The 18,995-nt window shown below is 41.1% G+C and overlaps 1 protein-coding gene across 1 annotated transcript; it reads right to left on the reverse strand.

The window, feature by feature from the left end:
• Positions 1-1,413: 1,413 nt before the first annotated feature.
• ppp6r2a (protein phosphatase 6, regulatory subunit 2a) lies at positions 1,414-18,605 on the reverse strand. The gene is made up of 24 exons (XM_053344137.1): positions 18,155-18,605; positions 14,494-14,664; positions 13,694-13,948; positions 12,738-12,924; positions 12,499-12,636; positions 12,346-12,411; positions 12,136-12,248; positions 11,285-11,398; positions 10,950-11,076; positions 10,472-10,624; positions 9,720-9,950; positions 9,548-9,612; positions 9,293-9,408; positions 9,089-9,174; positions 7,444-7,524; positions 7,219-7,316; positions 6,944-7,001; positions 6,602-6,729; positions 6,380-6,504; positions 6,150-6,294; positions 5,676-5,764; positions 5,393-5,585; positions 4,383-4,490; positions 1,414-3,166 (listed from the first exon to the last, which is right to left on the reverse strand). The coding sequence occupies exons 3-24, from the start codon at positions 13,918-13,920 to the stop codon at positions 3,118-3,120; spliced, it is 2,697 nt and encodes an 898-aa protein (XP_053200112.1). The 5' UTR covers positions 13,921-13,948; positions 14,494-14,664; positions 18,155-18,605; the 3' UTR covers positions 1,414-3,117.
• Between the last annotated feature and the right edge of the window lie 390 nt (positions 18,606-18,995).

An 18,995-nucleotide genomic window follows, 5' to 3' on the forward strand; every position in this document is an offset into this window, starting at 1 on the left:
TGTCATTCTGTGTGCACTGACTCACTTTCATTTAAACTTTTCTAAACGGTTATACAATATCTGCTTTTCAGAAGAATATTAGAATTTTTCTTTTCTAGCTGGTTTATATTGAGACATTTTCTTTAAATCAAACACAAACATTCAGTGATTACTCATGGTAAGTAGTTTAACCCAACCTCTGTTACAATTATACTGGAACTTTTCACCATCATTCAGGTTCCATCTTTCCCCTCTTTACTTTCTTCTTGCTTTTAAATACTTGAAACTTGAACCTTCTTTCTTTAAATTCTGTTTTGGCCACTTGAGGACAGCAGAAACAAAACACTGATATTGTCACCTTTAAACAGTTAATGATAATGTGTTTATACATGACCAACAGTCACTCTTTAAGCTCAGTTTTAGTCTCCCCCAACTGCTCCACATGTCCCGCTATGATCACCAGCTTGTGTTAAAGTGTGTGTTTGGTGTTGAGCAGGTAGTGCATTGAAAACACTGATGAGAGCAGTGATATTAAACCACTACAACCAGCCTCTCTGCTTACAGTCATTTCATTCGTATAATAGTATTAATAAGAGCAGCTTCTTCTGTTTTTTCACACTGAGCAAACATGGACTTAGTGAAAAGGTCATATGACTTTATTCTTTTCTCGTATTAAAAAATATTCAGCAGCCATCTCTCAAACCTAAAGATTTCCCCTGAATAAAGCTTCTTATTATTATCTACTCACAACAATCTAATATAGCAGAAAAATGCCACAGATGTTATCAACCATGCTTTCATTATCTCAGTGTGTGATGAATCTTCAGTTTGACTTTCACTGTGTACTGAAGCCACCCAAACTAACAGCTGCCTGCAGAGTAGCTCATGTGCTTTGGGAAACAGGTGACAGTAACATACAGCACACACATTAGTATAGTTCATAGACTAAAAGATGAAAAGCTGCCACCAGATTATGTATCAAAGTACATAAATGATTTAAAAATCAATTTATTTTTCATCTAAAACCCCCAAAAATGTATTTCATTGACTGACTAAGACTCTTCAGGTTAAACTGTAAATAATCTGAAAACATTAACTGGACACCTGACTATATTTCTATAAACATGTAAAATGACCCATGAGCTAAATATTACAGCTCCCCTGCTGTGTTAACTACACTTACCATCTGTGTGACTGTCTTTATAATAAACTCTACTTGCATCAGTTTTGTTGTATAATACCTCACAATCAGTGTCATACTGTTTAGTGGCTGCCTACCAGCTTCTGGGCTGCTGCGCTGTACTCTGACCTCTGACCTCTCTGACCTCCCTGCAGACAAACCAGACATACATGTGTCATTAAAAGGATGTTGATGAGAGAAACAGAAAAGTTTCTCTCTCTCTCTCTCACACACACACACACACACACCTTTGCAGAGTTGGAAAGACAACAACCAGACGGGCACAGCAAAGCTTTTGGTATTAATGTGGTCAACCAGACACTTTTAATTTCAATTTTTTTCTTTTTTTTTTCTTTTTTTTCCTTTTTTGAACAATGATCGTAGAACCTGATCGCTGTCAAAATGATTTAAGTAAGTACACCAAAAAAAAAAAAAAAGACGGCCTGGATTTCTGCAGAACCCAGAACCTGCCCTCTTTCCAATCCTGCTGCTCAGAGAGAGAAATAAAATTAAAACTTAAAAAAAAAAAAAAACCTAACAAAAAAAAATTATAATACAGCGTCACTCTTACCAGATGCCACTCTCGCCTTGTGAGTAAGTGCTTGGTGGAAAGAAAGAATGAGAGAGAGAGAAAAAAAAGAGGAACAGACAACAATAGTAATCTCAAGATTGCTTGTAAAATTACTTTTAAATGTAGATAATATTTGTATATAGGTAGATAATGTTTGGTTGATTCAAGGGGGATAGCAATAAGAACTTAAAGGTCAATACAATCAGAAGGTCTTAGCTCACTAGCTAGGTCAACAGAGAACCGGTTATACATGCACTAAAAAGAAGGAAAAAAAAAAAGACAATAGATTTTAAAAAATCTGAAATCTCAAATTGAGATTATATCCAAATTTGTTTGCCCAAAACTACACCCAATGAGTCTCTGACACTAGATTGATTCTTTTTAAAAAGAAATATGTTGAATTTCATTTTAAATAAAATGGCTAATTGACATTATTGCACATGAGCAAAAGACAGTAATACTATTAGAGCTCTGTTCATCGACCCGCCTCCTCCTCCTCCTCGACAGACCCTCCTGAAGCACTTCAAAACATTCAAGACAAACCTGGTGATGTTGGACAACAAGAGATGTTTCAGCAACAGCAACCAAAACAAAAAAAAAAACAACGGAAAACAAAACAAAAAAACGGAGGAGAAAAAAAAAAAGAACGGGAATAATGATAAAAACCTTGATCTGGGTGATGAGAGGACAGATAAGACAGCCAGCAGAGATGAGGGTAGAACACTTACATTGTGCTATAATGTACAGTAAATGGCTGCATAAGTGCTTTTTCTTAAGCTTGAAAAAAAAAAAAAAAAAAAAAAAAAAAAAACGGATTAAAAAAAAAAAAAAATCATTGTTGAGGCATCGTTTAAAAATTAGCCTGTGCTATCCGTTCAGGGGTGACGGTGTAAAATCCCTAACAATCGGGTTCCAACAGCTTTTTCGACGAGTAGGAGAGAAAAAATCTTTCAGGACATTTAAAAAAACAAAACAAAACAAAAAACCATGATGATGATGTTACCCCTCGGATTCTGTCGTTTTTCAAAAAGATCGCTGCTACATTTAAAACCGCACGTTAATTATGTGCAACATTGGGTGGGGGTGGGGAGGGGGGCTTTGAAGATGATTCCTCTACACTCCATCCTGTCTGTTGGTTTTTTTTCTTTTTCCCCATATTTCTGTGTGTGTTTTTGTTTTTGTTGTTGTTGTTGTTTTTATTACATGTTCCGTCACCTCATTATTGGTGTTGATTGGCAGTGTCCGGGGTCCAATAACATGGCAGAGTGATTCAATAAAAACACCGTATAGTCGCAGTGAGGTTGTTTAAGGGAGAGTCACTCTGGGAGGAGGCTGACAGTCCCGCCCCTCGCCGTCCAACTGGTTGGGTTTCGCCGGCGGCTCGCGCTCAGACCGGCCCGTTGACGGACACTTCCTGTGGCGGGGGCGTTTGCTCTCTGTGAGGGTGACAGAGGAAACACTCAGATACACACACACACACACATCCTCTGTGTTACACTGAGAACAGAAATATAACTGATAAGTTATCCACATGGAATAAATAGTGACCTGTTTATTTATACTTGAAGCTAAATACTATTTTTTTGCTGTTTTGAAATGTTTGTATCTAATATTATTTAGGTAAATTATATTTATGTTTATTTAATATTATATTATGATATTCTACTTTGCATCGTTATTGTGTTTTATCTCTTATAGGTGAGGTTTTGAGATAAGCCAATAGTGGGTTTCTACCTCAGCTGCACCGGTTTTATTTTCAATTGACTATTTTTCTCTGACTTATTTGACAAATGCGCAAATAAATCAATAAACCAATAAATAAACCACTGAAATTCATCTGTTGAGACTAATCTGATCAGCTAAATTATAATGACTATGTAGCTGTGTTATTCATCTGGTAAGTAACAATATGTTATGAGGTCATATCTATTAGGATTCACATGAGTCTTGTCTTTACATTGTTATCTACTGTAGATTAAAGAAGAGTCATGTATAAGATTCGATGTAAAGTATAAAAAGGGAAAGTTTGTGTTAGAGGGCCACATTAGGCCCACGAACCACTATTTGCCAACCATGGATCAACTATAATATAAAGCTTTAGCACAGTATTCAGAACAAACTACACAAAGCCTGCAGCCTCCAGACGTCTTGAGGGAGAGTCAAACATGCTAAATATTTCAGTTCTCTGTTTTCACTTCATCTGAACTCTGATCTGGAATTTTGACTTTTCTTTTTAACATTTCCAAAAAAAAAGAAAAAAAAGAAGAAACAAAAATGATCAACACGGCTGTTCAATAGGAACAATTCCTCCAAACGTCCTGTTTCAGCCTGTCAATCAGTGACATGTTTTGGGCAGGATTTCCTCCAGCTGAACAGCAGGAACCGCTTTCTGTACTGAAAGCACTTTCACAAAACGGGTCTGTCCTCACTTCACCCTCCAACACTGCTGTCATTTCCTCCTGAGCACATCTCTCCATGCGAAGGAGCAGAAAATGACAAATGGTCGTCACTGGATACCAAACACACAACTGTGACTTGTGACAGTGCTTTTATGAGATATATACTGTGCAGAATTACTTCGAGGGTGATGACATTTCCGTAGCTCGGTCATTATTTCAGCACTCTGCGTGTCCACAGGCGTAGAGTACTTACTTCCTGTCAGTCTGTGTGGTTACTGGTGAGTCCTCGGATGGCTGCTGTTCTGACGCTTGAGGAGGATCTGACAGAGTGAGTTTCTCCAGAGACACCGGACTCTCCTCGCTGCAGGACACAAATGCAAACAGTTAATCATTAGTCCACACCGCCACAGATTCAGCAGTTTAAAAAAGTTTGTGTCAGCAATGTCCTCCTCCTCCTCCTCCTCCTCCTCCTCCCTGTTTAAGTGTACCTGACCTTTGACCTCTCCGCAAAAAGAACACACCTTCTATTTTGGGCTCAGGAAACTCAAAGTGCCTTATTAAGCATTTCAGACGTGTATGAACACATTGCGTAACAGTGTGTGTAATGAGGGATGTGATTATTGTGGTTGAAAACACTCCCTCAACACATCCTGAAAGAATTAAGAGCTAAAATATAATGAAATTAGTCCACACCACGCCTTGGATTTATTCAGGATAATCTGGATAACAGTGTGTTACTGTGTGAAGCAAATTGTGTTACTACTAATACTGTTAGCCTTTGTTTCACAGAGTAGAACAGCTTTAGTGTCCTCACTACGACAGAGGACAACAACTGAACTGGGACATGATGTATTTGACTTTAATATTTAAGTATGTGGGATGTATAAAATAATTGATGACCTACATTACTTGTGTTAGAAATGAATTGCTTTAAATCATCTAAAATGGTCATTTTTCACATGACTAGGCAAAGTAACTCAGCTCAGTAATGTTACAAAGTTCTTCTGAAGCTCAGTTTAAGCTCCACTTTGTGAACCAGAGGAGCTCCTGTGTTATTTTTTTTTTTACTTAAAAAAGAAAAAACTGAATGAATCCAGTAATTTCAAATCCCAGTCCAGGCTATAATTTCCTCTATGTGGTAATTATGTTTCAAATATAGATGTTTACACACAGCAGCTTTTTTGTGTATGAGTGCAGAGTGGACTGGTCAGCAGGGGAGGTTTTCATCGCTTAGCATCTAACAGAGACGAAGCGATGTCGAACCTATTGAGGTCAGCTGTCTTGTTGCCGGGGGCACCGGCCGTTTCCGAGGTGACGGCTGCGGCGGGAGGAGCCTTCCCGGCGTTTTTGTCGTCCTCCTCGCTGTCGGATCCCCCGGAGGAGCTGCTGTCTGAGGCCACGAGAGGAGCTTTCCTCCCATCTCCTGCCGGAGGAGCATCGGGGGAGGCACTAACATCTGAAACAGAAACCAAACGGTGCGTTCAGGAGCGGTTAGGAGGGATTCAGCCAGTCTGCTGAGGTGTTGAGGATGCGGGCGAACACTCACCGCTCTTCTCGTGGTTTTGTTTGGCTTGTTTTTCTGTGTCGCTGCTGCCCGAGTCCACAGGAGAGCTGCACCTGGGTTCAGTCTCTGTACTGTAGGAAACCACGAGGAAACAGAACAACGGTCTCAACACTGTAAAGAATGACAGCTGTTCCTACAAACCCTCAAGTTATTGTTTAATACTTCAGAAATTGTGCTTTATCTGAAATTCCTTCATTCTGATGGCCTTTACATTTTCAAAACATCCGTTTCCCTCTTTATACTGCAACTCAAACCATTGAAAGCAGCCACAGCAGACCTTCGTTCTATAAGGAACATGATCTCCTTCTACAGAGATGGTCACCTGACTGGTAAAATAGTTGGCTGGTACCCATAAAATAATAAAATGAATCTCCAAGACCTGTTAAACTGGGTCAAGAGGTTTAAGCAGGTTCAATGTGCTTCATAATAAAGTTGTTTTCTGTGTTATTCTCTCACCCAGAGAAAGGCTGGAACTCAGTGAAGTTGGCCCAGCCTGTTTCCTGTGTGCCTGTTCCTCCTCCAGATGAGGTGTCCCATGATGCCGGGGTTTGGGATGCTGCGTTCCCTCCAGAGTCCCTGAAATTCGCTGTCCAGCCAGGACCTGTGAACATGGCAGAGCAGCTCGTTATTTGAAAAGGTTTGTTCCTCTTTTGAACGTTGTGTTTAGCTGTGTTCTGTGAGTCTACCTGATTCTGACGTGTTCTGCTCAGAGTCCTCATCCTCATCAGACTCAGATCCGCGGTCTCGCTCCCTGCCTCCGTTCTCCATGCTGCTCCTGGAGCTTCCCTCGGAGGTTTGAGACACCCCAAACCTGGCCGAGAAGGAATGGATGGGAGAGATGTTTAGAAGATAAAAAAGGGAGGACAAGCAGAAGACAGAAAAAAACTGAACCTCATCATCAGTTCTACCTTGTTCTGGATTTAGCTTGTGTTGCATAGTTTATCTCTTTGTCCTCCCAAATGTCCTCTTCTTCTTCAGCATCGTCAAACTGGCGTATCCTCTCTTTACAGCAGGCTTCAAAAGCAGCCGCGTTGGCCTTTGGACAAACACACACTTGAATGAAGTTGATCTTTTTGTGTGCCAGTGAATAATAATAGGTTAATAGGTTAATAGGTTACTTATGATTCCATTAACAGCATTAAACTCTACACAGCTGTAGCAACATTAACAGAACTAGATGTGATATTAATAAAAGTAAAACAAGTGATCATTATACTTTCTTTCAGTGAAGGGAATATTAAAACACTTACACTATTATCATCAGCATCTAGATTGAAGTTTATTTCGGCAATTCTGTCAAATGTGGCACTGAGGAGAGAGAATAAGAACAATGTTAAAACAGTGAAAAAAGTGGAAAAACATACACATAGACTGATGTATTAAAATGAATCATATTGTGTGTGCAGAGAATTAATCAAAAACAGTTTTAAGCTCTGGTTTGGAGGATTTTTTTTACTCTGGTTGGGATGCAGAGAAACATTTTCCTTAAAAGGGCAACAAGCTGTGAAGCGCTGTTCCTCCTTACTTGATATTTTCATCATGCTCGCTGAACTCCTCGTCGTTGAACCCAAACTGATCCACAAAGTTGGCGGTCATCTGTTGGATCTGATAGTCAGAGAAGGCCTGGGAGGGGGGGGGGGGGGGGTGTCAAGAAGACGCTTTTTAAGGGTGATGTCATAATAGACAGTGTTGAAAAAACAGTGGCGACAATACTTTGGTTGTCTTTTTGTTTTCTTGGAGTGCGTCTCACCTGTTGGAGCGACAGATCGTTGGGGAAGGGGCTCTCCATATCGTCGTCCTCGCTGGATGAGTGCATGTTGTGGGTGCTGACCTGCAGGACACAGAGGAGAGGTTTGGGTTTGGTGTGCTGATGTTTCCCACGTTACAGAGGCCCTGTGATCCTATTACACTGATTTTCTTTCAGTGCAAAGGCCTACCGACAATTTGTTACCAATCCTCTTCCTGCAAATACTGAGCAGATATCAATGCTGTATCACTCCTTACAGGAATGAAGCCAAACAATATAAATACGTCTGACTTGTGTTGCTCACATTATTTCTGATTTGTTAAATTACAAATTTGAAGAGAAAAATGTGTGGAGAAGCAAAGATGGATGTCACGTAACCGCTTCCTGCCTCTATTCAAAAGTGAAGGGTTGTGTCTTAGATGGTAACCCTAGATTTGTCAAACTGTCGCACATGTGCACTCCGCTTCAGCATGTGTTAGCGACGAGCCCCCAGGATAAGTGCCGGGCTTTGAAGCCAATCTGACATCGTGGTTAAATCGTGTAATTACAACTTCCGTCATGTGATGCCACGATGGCCCAAAATGACTTTTTCCCCCATAGACTTACATTGTGAAAGAGACATCTGTAAATCAGTGGATACATTTTTTGAGAGCGTCACAACCACCAAAAAATTATTGTTTCACTATCAGAATTTGATCCAATAACATTTGGAACGTTTAGAGCCACATGATTGAATTATATTAACCCCATTTAAATTAACAGAGGGCTGAAACAGAAGTTAGCCAACTCAGCTCGTGGATGTATAAAGAGAACTCGATGCAGTGTTGGAGCCCCGTTCATTCCTATGAAAGCTGCTCAGTGGAGCATGAAGCCAAAAAAAGTTCTTCCTCTTTCACATAGCTTCTGCATCGTTGGGCCCATAGAGCAGCACACTAGTGACTAAAGCTGGCCGAGCTGGTTACTTCCGGTTTAGCCCTCCAGCTAACGTAAATGAGAATAAAACCATCTTATCATTTGTGACGCTCTGAAAAACATTTCCTCTCATTTACAGATGTGTAATGGGGATATTTGGGCCCAATGGCATCAAGTCATGTTGTACACAGTTTGGCCCTCTGGCAAATTGGCTTTTAAAGTCCTGTGCACTTCCTGGGGGTCTCTGGCAGGTCTGCTCTATGGATCACATGATTCCACTGCCTCATCCTGACTGACAGCTGCCCTGCCACAGAGAGGTGAACCAGCCAACACTGTTGCGGTCGCTCAGCTTGTCTGAGGGTTTGAGGGTGGCTGTCAATCATGTTGTCACACCTCCTTTTACATATAGTCAAATTACTGATTAAAAAAAAAAAAGAGCACTTGAACAAACATCTGCGTGATAAGAACTATGTTAAATGACAGAAACCATCTTTAAGAAATATTTATTTAGCGTGCTGCTCATGTCGTCCTCCTCTCTATAGAATCTATGCTGAGAGGCTGGTAACGGCTGAGAAGCTGCTCTGACACTGTGCTGGGCTGCTCGCTCCTGTCCTGACTACCTCGCTGCACTGAACACAGTGGGCTTAAATTGGGAGAAGAAGAAGAGCAGATGAGAGGATGTTAACAAAGAGAAATTCATGCTGGAGCGCTGAATTGTACTGAAACTACATCTCACCAGCTCTACCGTGTTCCTCCTGTTAGTCTCTCTCAGGGTCTCGTCCACGAAGCTCTCCCAGCGGCCTCTGCAGTCCTCTGGCAGCTCTGCATTAACAGTAAACCACAACGTCATCACTGATCACTGAGGATATTCTTTTTTGACCTGTTTTTCAGTTAGATTGTGTCTCATCTGGTTGTTACGCCAGATGTAACATGTAATTACCTTTGATGAGATCAGTGATCTGAGCCTGTACTGGTCCTTTCTCCAGGTTCTGGACCACCATGTTGGAAATTCTGGTCAGATGACCCATGTTGCCTCTTCTGGTGCCGCCCTCAGCCCTGAAATCCAGTCATACATGCTTACTTTCAACAGGAAGAGTAACTACACTCTTACACTTCTAGATGTATTTGTCTATATTTAAATCACACGCTAAGCATGAAGAACAATATAATAAATAGCATGTAAAGAGGCTCCTACTGTATTTTATCATTTTCCTCCCAGGCATCAAGGATCTTTTGTACCAATCGACACTTCTGGAAGAGCTGTGAAGATGAAATCAGAAAGGTCATCAAAACCTTACAAACAACAGAGCAGAGAGAGTTCTGGGTGTAGTCTGGGACGTCAGAGGTACTGAGTGTAAGCCACCTACATGTGCCACAAGGGCATTATGAATGGAGGTCTGTGGTTCACTGGTCCCGCCTGTCTCCACTGCCTCCCCCCCCTGTGCCTCGGCGGCCGATGTTGCTGCAGGCTTCCCGTCGTGGTTCTGGAGGCCTGGGCTGGGCCGCTCCTCTGAGGAAGGGTGGTTCAGGATAGCCGCCACGCACAGCTCCACTTGGAAGTGCAAAAAGTTATTCCAGGAGTATTTGAAGAACAGATCCTGTGCAGGGAAAGAGAGAGAGAGAGAGAAGAGTGTAGAGAAAAGTCAGTGAAATGCTGCAAGAGCAAATGTTAAGAGGGAAGAAGTCAGGACAGTATTAGATAAGAGTGGCAATCCCCACTAACTGCAAGAGATACACATGACCTGAACAATTTTAAGCATTTCAGCAACTGTTCAATTGGTTCTGTGCTTCTCTAACAACAAACAAAGTTTATTAAAATCAGATGAGGGTGTTTAACCTGGAGATGACCTCTTAAGTACCCTCATATTGTTTAATGAGGGCAGTGGAGAGTTTGAATCCTGTGTTGAACTGCTCTAAAGAAGCCACGCCCTCTGCTCTTTGACCAGGTGGAGTGATAAAGATAACCAGTGCTTCCCTGACTCATGATGACCAACCTTGGATTACCCAACCTTGTGTAAATCTGTTTCTCATGTTGAGAGATGTAACACAAACACTGACTGAATGACAAACAGCAAAGGTTTGGAGTCAACGTGGTCTGGATAAGTCAGGTTTAGTGTACCAGTAGTAGGTCCATGGTGGCAAGATTGCAGAGCTCCTGGCAGATTGTGGGGGCATTGGTCTGCAGCAGGGCGGCCACCAGCCGGGCCACGTGAAGGCGGGCGTTCCCCAGTGGCTGCTCGAGAACGCCGACGGTCGTCAATATTGCACTTTTCTGTAGAGGGAATGAAAAGAAAGTACATTAACTAGTGTTGTCACTGCATTTTATATTATAATAACCAACAACAACAAGTATTGTAGAGCTGACTATTAATCCAACAGGGCTGTGAGACATTTTCTGTACATTTAATGAATAAATCATTTCTGGTCCATGTCCTAACCCTAACCCTAACCCTCTTCATACCCAAAACACAAATATTTTTCCATTATCATACAATATAAATCATCATTTAGCTCAGCCCTACATTTAATAAACACTTTCTATGTTCTTGTGCTTATTTTTGTGTATTTTTAGATTCATGTGTGCATTGCAGCTTTACCTTGGGGGGATCCAGAAGAAGCTGCTGGAAGTCCTTTAAATGGGGCTCAATGGCATTTAAAATACTGCTGCTGACAGTGTAAGACCTTTCATAACCCTGAGAATACAGATCCATCAGCCCTTCCAACCTGGAAGACACAAGCACACGAAAACATTGATTCACTACACTTAAAATGAAGAAAACAAACCGTTTCATTTTCCTTCCTACAAAAAAGGGGAGTAAAATAAAAAAGTCTCCATGTGATTGCGCAGAAGAGCCAGAGCAAGAGAAACTACTATCTCACTGTTTTATTTAGAATAAAAACGTGACAGGAAGCACTCAGCTTGTTGACTCACCCAGACCTCCTGGTCTCCAGTAAGGTAAGTAGCACTTGAGTTCCGTTAACGATGGAGGCCTCGCTTCTCTCCCCCTCAAACATGTTCTTGAGGAGTCCTGCTACACTCTCCTGCCTGAACAATTGAGATAGAAACAATTTAATGATGATCTCCTAATAAAGTATTCTGCTGTTGAAGCCAGGTGTATCATTTTTAGTCAAACTTTCTTATATTAATATAAATATTAAAGTGTGGAAACGGCAAACAAAACTCACACCTGCACAACAATACTACCTGTGGCTAAACAGGCTCTGCCAGCAAATGTTTGTTTACACACTACAAGCTGAGCTCAGCTTTTTAAAATCTTAATGCCAGATAAGGAATTTGCAAATCTGGAGTTGACAATGACATAGGAAGGAGGAAACCTGACTGTTTACAATCCTCACTGCTGTGGACATGTATGAGCACACGTCTGATCGCAACTTCAGTCTGAACTCAAACTGGCTTTAAAAGGAGAAAAACTAATTATACCAAAAATCTAATTTAACCCAACAGCGTGGGTTTACCATCAAATGTGCAGACACAGCAGTGATTAACTCTAGTCACATACTTTTTTAAATTTCAGCACTATCAGATTTTGTGTTTTATGTGTTTGTACGTCCGCAAACTTCTCTCCGTTCCCCCACTGAGGGACGAAGAAAGTTTTGTGAACTGAACTGAACTATAACACAAAAGCAAGGTTTTTAATCACAAGCTACACAATACTTTATGTACTCACTCTGAATGCCACAAGCTATTGTTCAATTCTGTGTTGCTAAAAAAAGAAAAAAAACCCGCTGGATGTTACTTTTAGTCAGGGATTGTGAACTTACGACTCTAGCACAGCCAATAGTGGGTCGACCTCCGCATTCTCCTGCATCTGATTGGCCTGGTCTCGACTAAGGCGGATGATGTCACAAAGCGTTTGGGACGCGTTTGATTGTCTCTGAAAGGGAAATGAGGGGGTCAGAAAAGCAAAATCAACGTCTGACTGGCTCCAAATGATCTGAGACAAGTCAACTCCCAGCATGCTTCACACTCACCTCCTCATCTTTGCCGGTATGGATGAGCTCTGTGAGTCTCTGAACCAGCTTCTCCTCATTCAGCCACTTAGGGAAAACAACATTAATAGCATTAGATACTCAAAGGCAAGTATTTACTTAAAAAGGAAGGTAACAAATATCTCTAGAGCTTACATGGAGGACCTCCTGCCTCAAGGGGGCAGGCTCCACACAACTGATGAGGCGAAGCAGCAGGTCCATCATGGCAGAGGCATCTATATGTTTCAGCACCAGACCAATGAAACCTTCCTTTTTCTTTAGGAAGGTGATCACCTGAGAGGGGGAGGAACATGTGATCATTTATCCAAATAGTTTGCTGTACAGTATTTGTTAATATGCTCTCCTCAGCAACCCAAGCCTAGAAGTTGTTGTACCTGTTCAGTCTTCCTGGCGATGAGATTGCCGATGGTTTTGCTGAAGAAACTGGCCAGTAGAGGGTTGAGGGGCGGGTCCTGCTCAAGAAAGTGGTACAGCATCTCGAGGAGAGACTCTTCCGCGCCCAGTTTATCGTTTATAATGGACACGTCTGATGTCAGGAGCTCGCACGCAATGTTGGGAAACCTTAGGAGGAAACGCAGGACAATGAGAGTGAGGTTTGGTGTGATTAGTGATTTTAATGTGTAAATGAATTCCTGATTATTTGAAGCTACTTGTGTCTAAAATAAGTCATTATAATCAAAAGGGTTAAATCACAGTTTAACGTTTATTAAAAAAACAGGATGTAACAAAGTAAAATAAAAGTAGAGCTTAAGAGGAAGCTGAACACAACCAACAGTTGCATTATGACTATATATTTTCTTTTGATGAGAGCATGTGACTGAAACTAAACTAAAAACTAAACTAAAACTATATTAATAATGCATGCATGTAAATCCAATGGAATATACTAGGTGTGGTAGTATCACAGAGACACAAACAGTACTGAAAACCTGAATCAAAAATCCATAATTAAATACAACCCCATTACTTCTTTTATGTATCTGTTCTTTAAAAAGGACTAATTTAATCAAATAATACTTTAATATCTTCACATTATAAGACTTGTGGACAAAATTTAAACTGAAAGATCAGATTATTGAAAAGCATCTTCAATTAGGACGTAACTTAGTAGCATGTAGCCAAAACATTTGTTTACTTTTTTTTTTACCAGATGTACAGTTCTTGTTTTTTTGTGTGGGGATATTTTCCAGCTGTGTGATCTCTGTGTGATAAATTGGATAACATTACACTACTAAACTGTAAACAGCTGTACTGATTCTAAACATATCCTGTATAATGTGTTTGTCTATTTTTCTCCATTCACACCAGTCACTAGTCCCTGAGCTCTCACTTAAAGCGGCTCCTCTCCTCCAGGTCCGCAGGCGGCTCCGTGGTGATGAGGCTGACCAGCTCCTGCATGCAGTGGTCCTGGGAGAGGAAGAGCAGTAGCCGGCGGTTCTGGGCCTTGCACTCCTGCAGCACGTCGTCCTCCTCCATCAGCTCCCTCAGCGTCACGTCCTCCCTGTCCAGCAGCTGGTCGATGTGGGAGGTGGTGTGTAGGTCGAACTTCCAAAACATGGTGGCCGCTGGGACGGGGGACACAGCCCTGAGAGGGTGGCGGGAGGTGGGAAGAGGAGCACGTGGAGGCCCGGCGGGTGGCCAGAAACAATAAAAGAAAAGGGGTAAGAAAGTAAAGTGTTCAGGGGAAGGAAGGTAGAAGAGGAAGTGTGGGCGGGAAATTGATGTAAACAGAGATGTCAGCCAGGACATTAAACTAATAGCTGAAACAACAACAACAACATAGTACTACTGTCCACTGCAAGAACTGTGTTGTTAACTGTTTCTAATAGGTCTAAGACTGATAAGATTTTCCAACAGAAACAACATACTGTTTGTATCTTTAATATAAACCCCCTTAAAAAACTGTATGTATAGAATAAAATAGCATGTATGCCATCTGGTCTATAAAATGTAAACAGACATTTGATTTTGAATAGACACAAAGGCAACTTATTTAAATAGCAAATTCAAAATACAATGTCATTTACAATAAGGACAGCAGTTGGATTAAAGCGGTCAAAGTAAATGCAGTCATAGTTTATATAATTACAAATAGACGGAAATGCCGGGCAGTAAACTGCTCACACATACCAGTGGATGAAATGTGGATATCTTTAATCAGACCTCCCCCACGGGCAGGCAGGCATTTGTATTTGTGCAGACGACAGAGTGTGTGGCGAGGCCTGGCATTTATCAGCATGGGTCTCCTCTTTAAAACGCAGGCCTCTTTAGGAGATGAGACGCTGAGAGGCTCACCATAACCTGCGCAGCGGGGAGAGAGAGGGAGAGAAAGAAAAAAGGGGGGAAATTATTCGACTGTGTGCCGAGATTTGAAGAGAAATGAGTGTTGGCAAACCGCTCAGATATCATTTTACATTTAGACAAATACTGTGTGTGAATGAGGATTTAAAATGTATGTAATGTAATGTAATTCAAGTTTGTTGCACTTTCCAAACTTGATATCTTAAACCTAATGTAAACTAACTTGGATGTAAAGGGATCTCATGTGAAGTAGAATGTAGATGCATCTATAAATAATTGTGGTATAATCTTACTGTTCACATACATGTATCTGTAGGTAAACGGACTCACTATCAGTCACGAGGCTCGGCTGGTGTCTGTCCAAATGTCGGCTAATGACTGTGATGTTAGAGCAGACTGAAATAACCTCGCCTCTCCTCGTCGTCAAACTCCAATTAAATCAACGTTTGCACAATGTAGGTTTCAGCTGAATGAATGAAGAAGGTGACATGATGCTGCTGCTGTGTGTGTTATTTCATCCTTTTTGTTTGGCAGCATTTTGCAAGCGTGGCACTTCTATTTGTTGTCGTTGTTGTACAAACTGTATTTTGCTCATATTAAAAGAGAAGCTGTCAAAATCTATCTCGAGCTTCATGTCAGTACAAATTCATAATGACAGCCCTCTCTACACAGACACTAAACACTATAGGACACATGAAAAAGAAGCTGTGATGTATTTCTTTTAATGTAGCTGCTTAAATTATTTGACTTTTATCAGCTGTATTACAGAAAGGAAAAACACATACATAAATGTAACTGAAAATAATTAGACTTAAAAAGTATTATGTAGGACTGTGTATCAAGTTCAGGGTCACCAAATATGACTTGGACATCCTGAATATTAACTTCTTCAACTGCAACAGACTTTTTGGTGGTTTTATTCATCTCATTCACAAAAGAATATGAATAACAAGGCTGATGGCACATATAGAATTTCTCTATGGTTGGAATGGCAGATCACACAAAAAAGTGTCATATCCATGTGTGATATTTGCTTCAATTAAATGCAGAAAAGTTACTTGATGGGAAATGTGGAACCAGCACACTTCTACAAGCTGTAGTTAAGTAAAACATACAAGTAAGGATTGAAAAGACACTAGCTTTAAAATACTGTGTTGTTTTGGGGTTGTTGTTTTTTTTAGGTTGTAACAACAAACTGAAGTACTCAACCCAACAAATGTAATAATGAGCAGCATGCCTGCATCAATAAGTATTAATTCTACACAATGGCAATATTCACTAGGAAGTAAGAAGCCTGTAATGCTAAAAAATGCCCCACAAGACTAAACTGCTGAGTGCATCCTTCAGCTTTTATACTAACTGCTTTATGAGCCTGTATTTGTCATACTTATAAGGCTTTGGTACATTGTTGTTCAGGCTTGGAGATGACTGTGAGAGTTTATGTGGCTGCTTCCCCTGGCTGACACTTGAATCGGGGGCTGGTTACTGTTGGTTAAACAACCCTGAAAGCGCACCCGGCCGCTGCTGCATGTGCGTGCTCATCACTCTATACTTAGACAACTGCTGAACAAGATTCGGTGGACGTCTCCTCCTCCGTGTCTCATCAGCGCTGCGGCAGAGGCTTTTAAAACGCCCGCTATCTGAAGACGGTTAATGGAGAAAGCTGGAGAATCCAGTATTTAATGTTTTTTGTGACTAAGCGAGTACGTTCAAGTTTGTTGTTTTTTTTCCTGGTGCGGTTGCCGTGGCAGCGAAATCTAGACAACCCTAACACACCGGCGGTGCCAAAACACTACTGCATCTGCTGGTTTTTATGGAAGCTAGCGTGTCTCTCTCTTTGAGAAACATGTTATCAGCTGTTGATCGTGGAAGTCAAAACTGAAGGAGGAAATCAAAGTGCTTCCTCCTTTTTTCTCTTCCCGAGGACCCTTCCCCTTGCACATGCACCACCGCCAGCCGCAGCAGCGGCAGCGGTGGTGTCGGTGGCGTCCATCTGGCATACATTTACAGAGTACACAAGTGCAATAATAACCCCGCCAAACGCTCCCTGTGGACACTGAGCAGGAAAGCAAATGCTTGACTTTACATCCAAAATAGAACCCACCAGAGGCGACCTCGACAAAAACAGTCTACTGGCACATATGAAGTCTGATGAAAAGAGGAACAATGGCGCACATAAAGGGCATACATGTGCAATGTTTCAGCTAACAATAGTCTGTAATTAAGCTATGATATAATGTGGAAAAAAAACAACAGAATACCACCTACGGTTTTACACGGGCTCTCCTTTTTTATTTTCAAATTCTAATTAAAAGACGCAATCGGTGGAGGGTGAATGTTTATCATCATGCTTTGGATACCTCGTGGATGCAGCAGCAAAGTGATCAACCACCCTGCAGTGGGGCACTTCAGAGGGCAAACAAAAAGTACAATCTCACCCAGCCTGTTGCTCCTTACTCACACTTAGATGCACTGCCACTGTAAAAATGAAGTGAACAGACCTGTTTATGTATTTTAAACACAGATGGTAGGGAATGCATGATAATAACGTTACTTTTATTCATATTATTAGACAATGATTGCCCTTATGGTTTAGTAGGTTTCCAAATATTATTAGCCATCATTAAATCTTCTCACTTGGCATTACAGGTGGTAGCTGATGATGTACAAAGTCATGTTAAAAAGGATGACTCCATCAGCTTAAAAAGAAGGGGAAAAAACATGACTCTGCATCCCCTCTGTAATATTTTGGTTGCGGAAGAAGGTCCAACAATGAGAGAAAGACAGTGTGTGTGCAGCTAAAGAAATGTAAACTGATCTGCTGTAGCCTTGGCATGAGTTGCACATCAACTGACTTGTGGTAGGAGCTCAGATTTCTGTTTACTTCAACTCCAGAGGAGGCACGACAACCAAATAATGCCAGATTAAAAATAATAACAATTACAGCCGTCACGTTTAATGACATTTCTCATAAGTCATGTTAAACACTAGCTTTTTTTTCTTCTTCTTTTTAGCCTCTGGTAACGCACATATGAATCCGGTCACTTTATTTTGCACCCAACATTTGACTCGGTTCAACATAAAAACTATCATTGTTAAATATTATGAGGCACATAAAAGCGGAAAATTCATTAGCGTTAATCTCAATGGCAGCCAGCTATAACCTTTAAGGAAAGCGTCTGTTAGGTTAACTAACGTAGTCATTTAACAGCTTAACATTTCTCAAAGTTAGCTCATTAGGCAATGATAGTTTGTCAGCTTTGGTGAGTTTTGTAGCTCCGAATTGTCTGTTTAGCAAACAATTTAGCTAAAGTTAGTTCCTCCTTTCCTCTGCATAGCACGCAAGCTAATTAGCCAAGCAGCAGTTACCGTGTACTGAGCCGAGTTCACTTCAATATCTCTCCAACTTAGAATCAACTTTGTCTCTGCAGCGTCGGAGTTAACGTTAGCTAGCTAAGAGCTCAAACTCACCGCCGTCTTTAAAACTTACCTTAGATTTTTAAAGTCCTCCGCTGTTCCTTTTCTGTCTGTGCTAGGTTGTTGTTGGGAGTTTTTTTTCGTCAAGCAGCCAGCTATCCAGCTAACTATCCGCTAGCACACATCAGCCCGTGAGTGATTTGTTTTGAAGAAGGGGTCAGTCTGCGACAGCACAGGCTGCTGTTAGCTAACGTTAGCTCAACTTAGCTAACGTTAGTCCAAAATGTAGCTCAGAAGTCTGTCAATTGAACAGCGCCCCGACATTAACGGCGACTTCACGTTAATAGCAATGCCTCGTATTTCAGAGAGAGAAAGGGTATGGTTCGTACTCACGCACAAAGTAATTCAAACGCGAAGCTAAGTTTAGCATGCAAAGCAGGAAAAACTCAGTCATATTTTTCGAATCAAAATGGCGACATGGTTACGAGAGCGCGCAGTAGAGCCACACGAGGACGAGCATTGACTTTAGACAACTCTACACAAAACACTTGGTGAATGATGCGGCACTGTTGTTTCTGCACTACCTGTAATTGTGAGACTCTTAACATTCGTACAATGCACTTTAGCACCCCCATTTTTGTGCATATGCCAGAAAAAATGTCCCCTAAATAAAAAGATTACTAGTGTAAGGTCTCATGTTAAAGGTCACTCTTTTGCAACCAAAAAAAATCAGAGAGAGTAAAAGTGATTCTGAACAAAAGTTAGAGAAGCACAACGATGGTAGAAAAGTATTTTTCTTTGTTTTTTGCCTCGTTTCTTGTTTGTTTGTTTTTGGCCATACACATGTGAATATAAAACCTGTAGTAGTACCTTTTGGAGCCATACCCAAGTTTGAACCACTTCCATATCAAAGC

The sequence above is a fragment of the Scomber japonicus genome, chromosome 23 (assembly GCF_027409825.1).
Source record: "Scomber japonicus isolate fScoJap1 chromosome 23, fScoJap1.pri, whole genome shotgun sequence".
In the NCBI taxonomy this organism is placed as follows: Eukaryota; Metazoa; Chordata; class Actinopteri; order Scombriformes; family Scombridae; genus Scomber; species Scomber japonicus.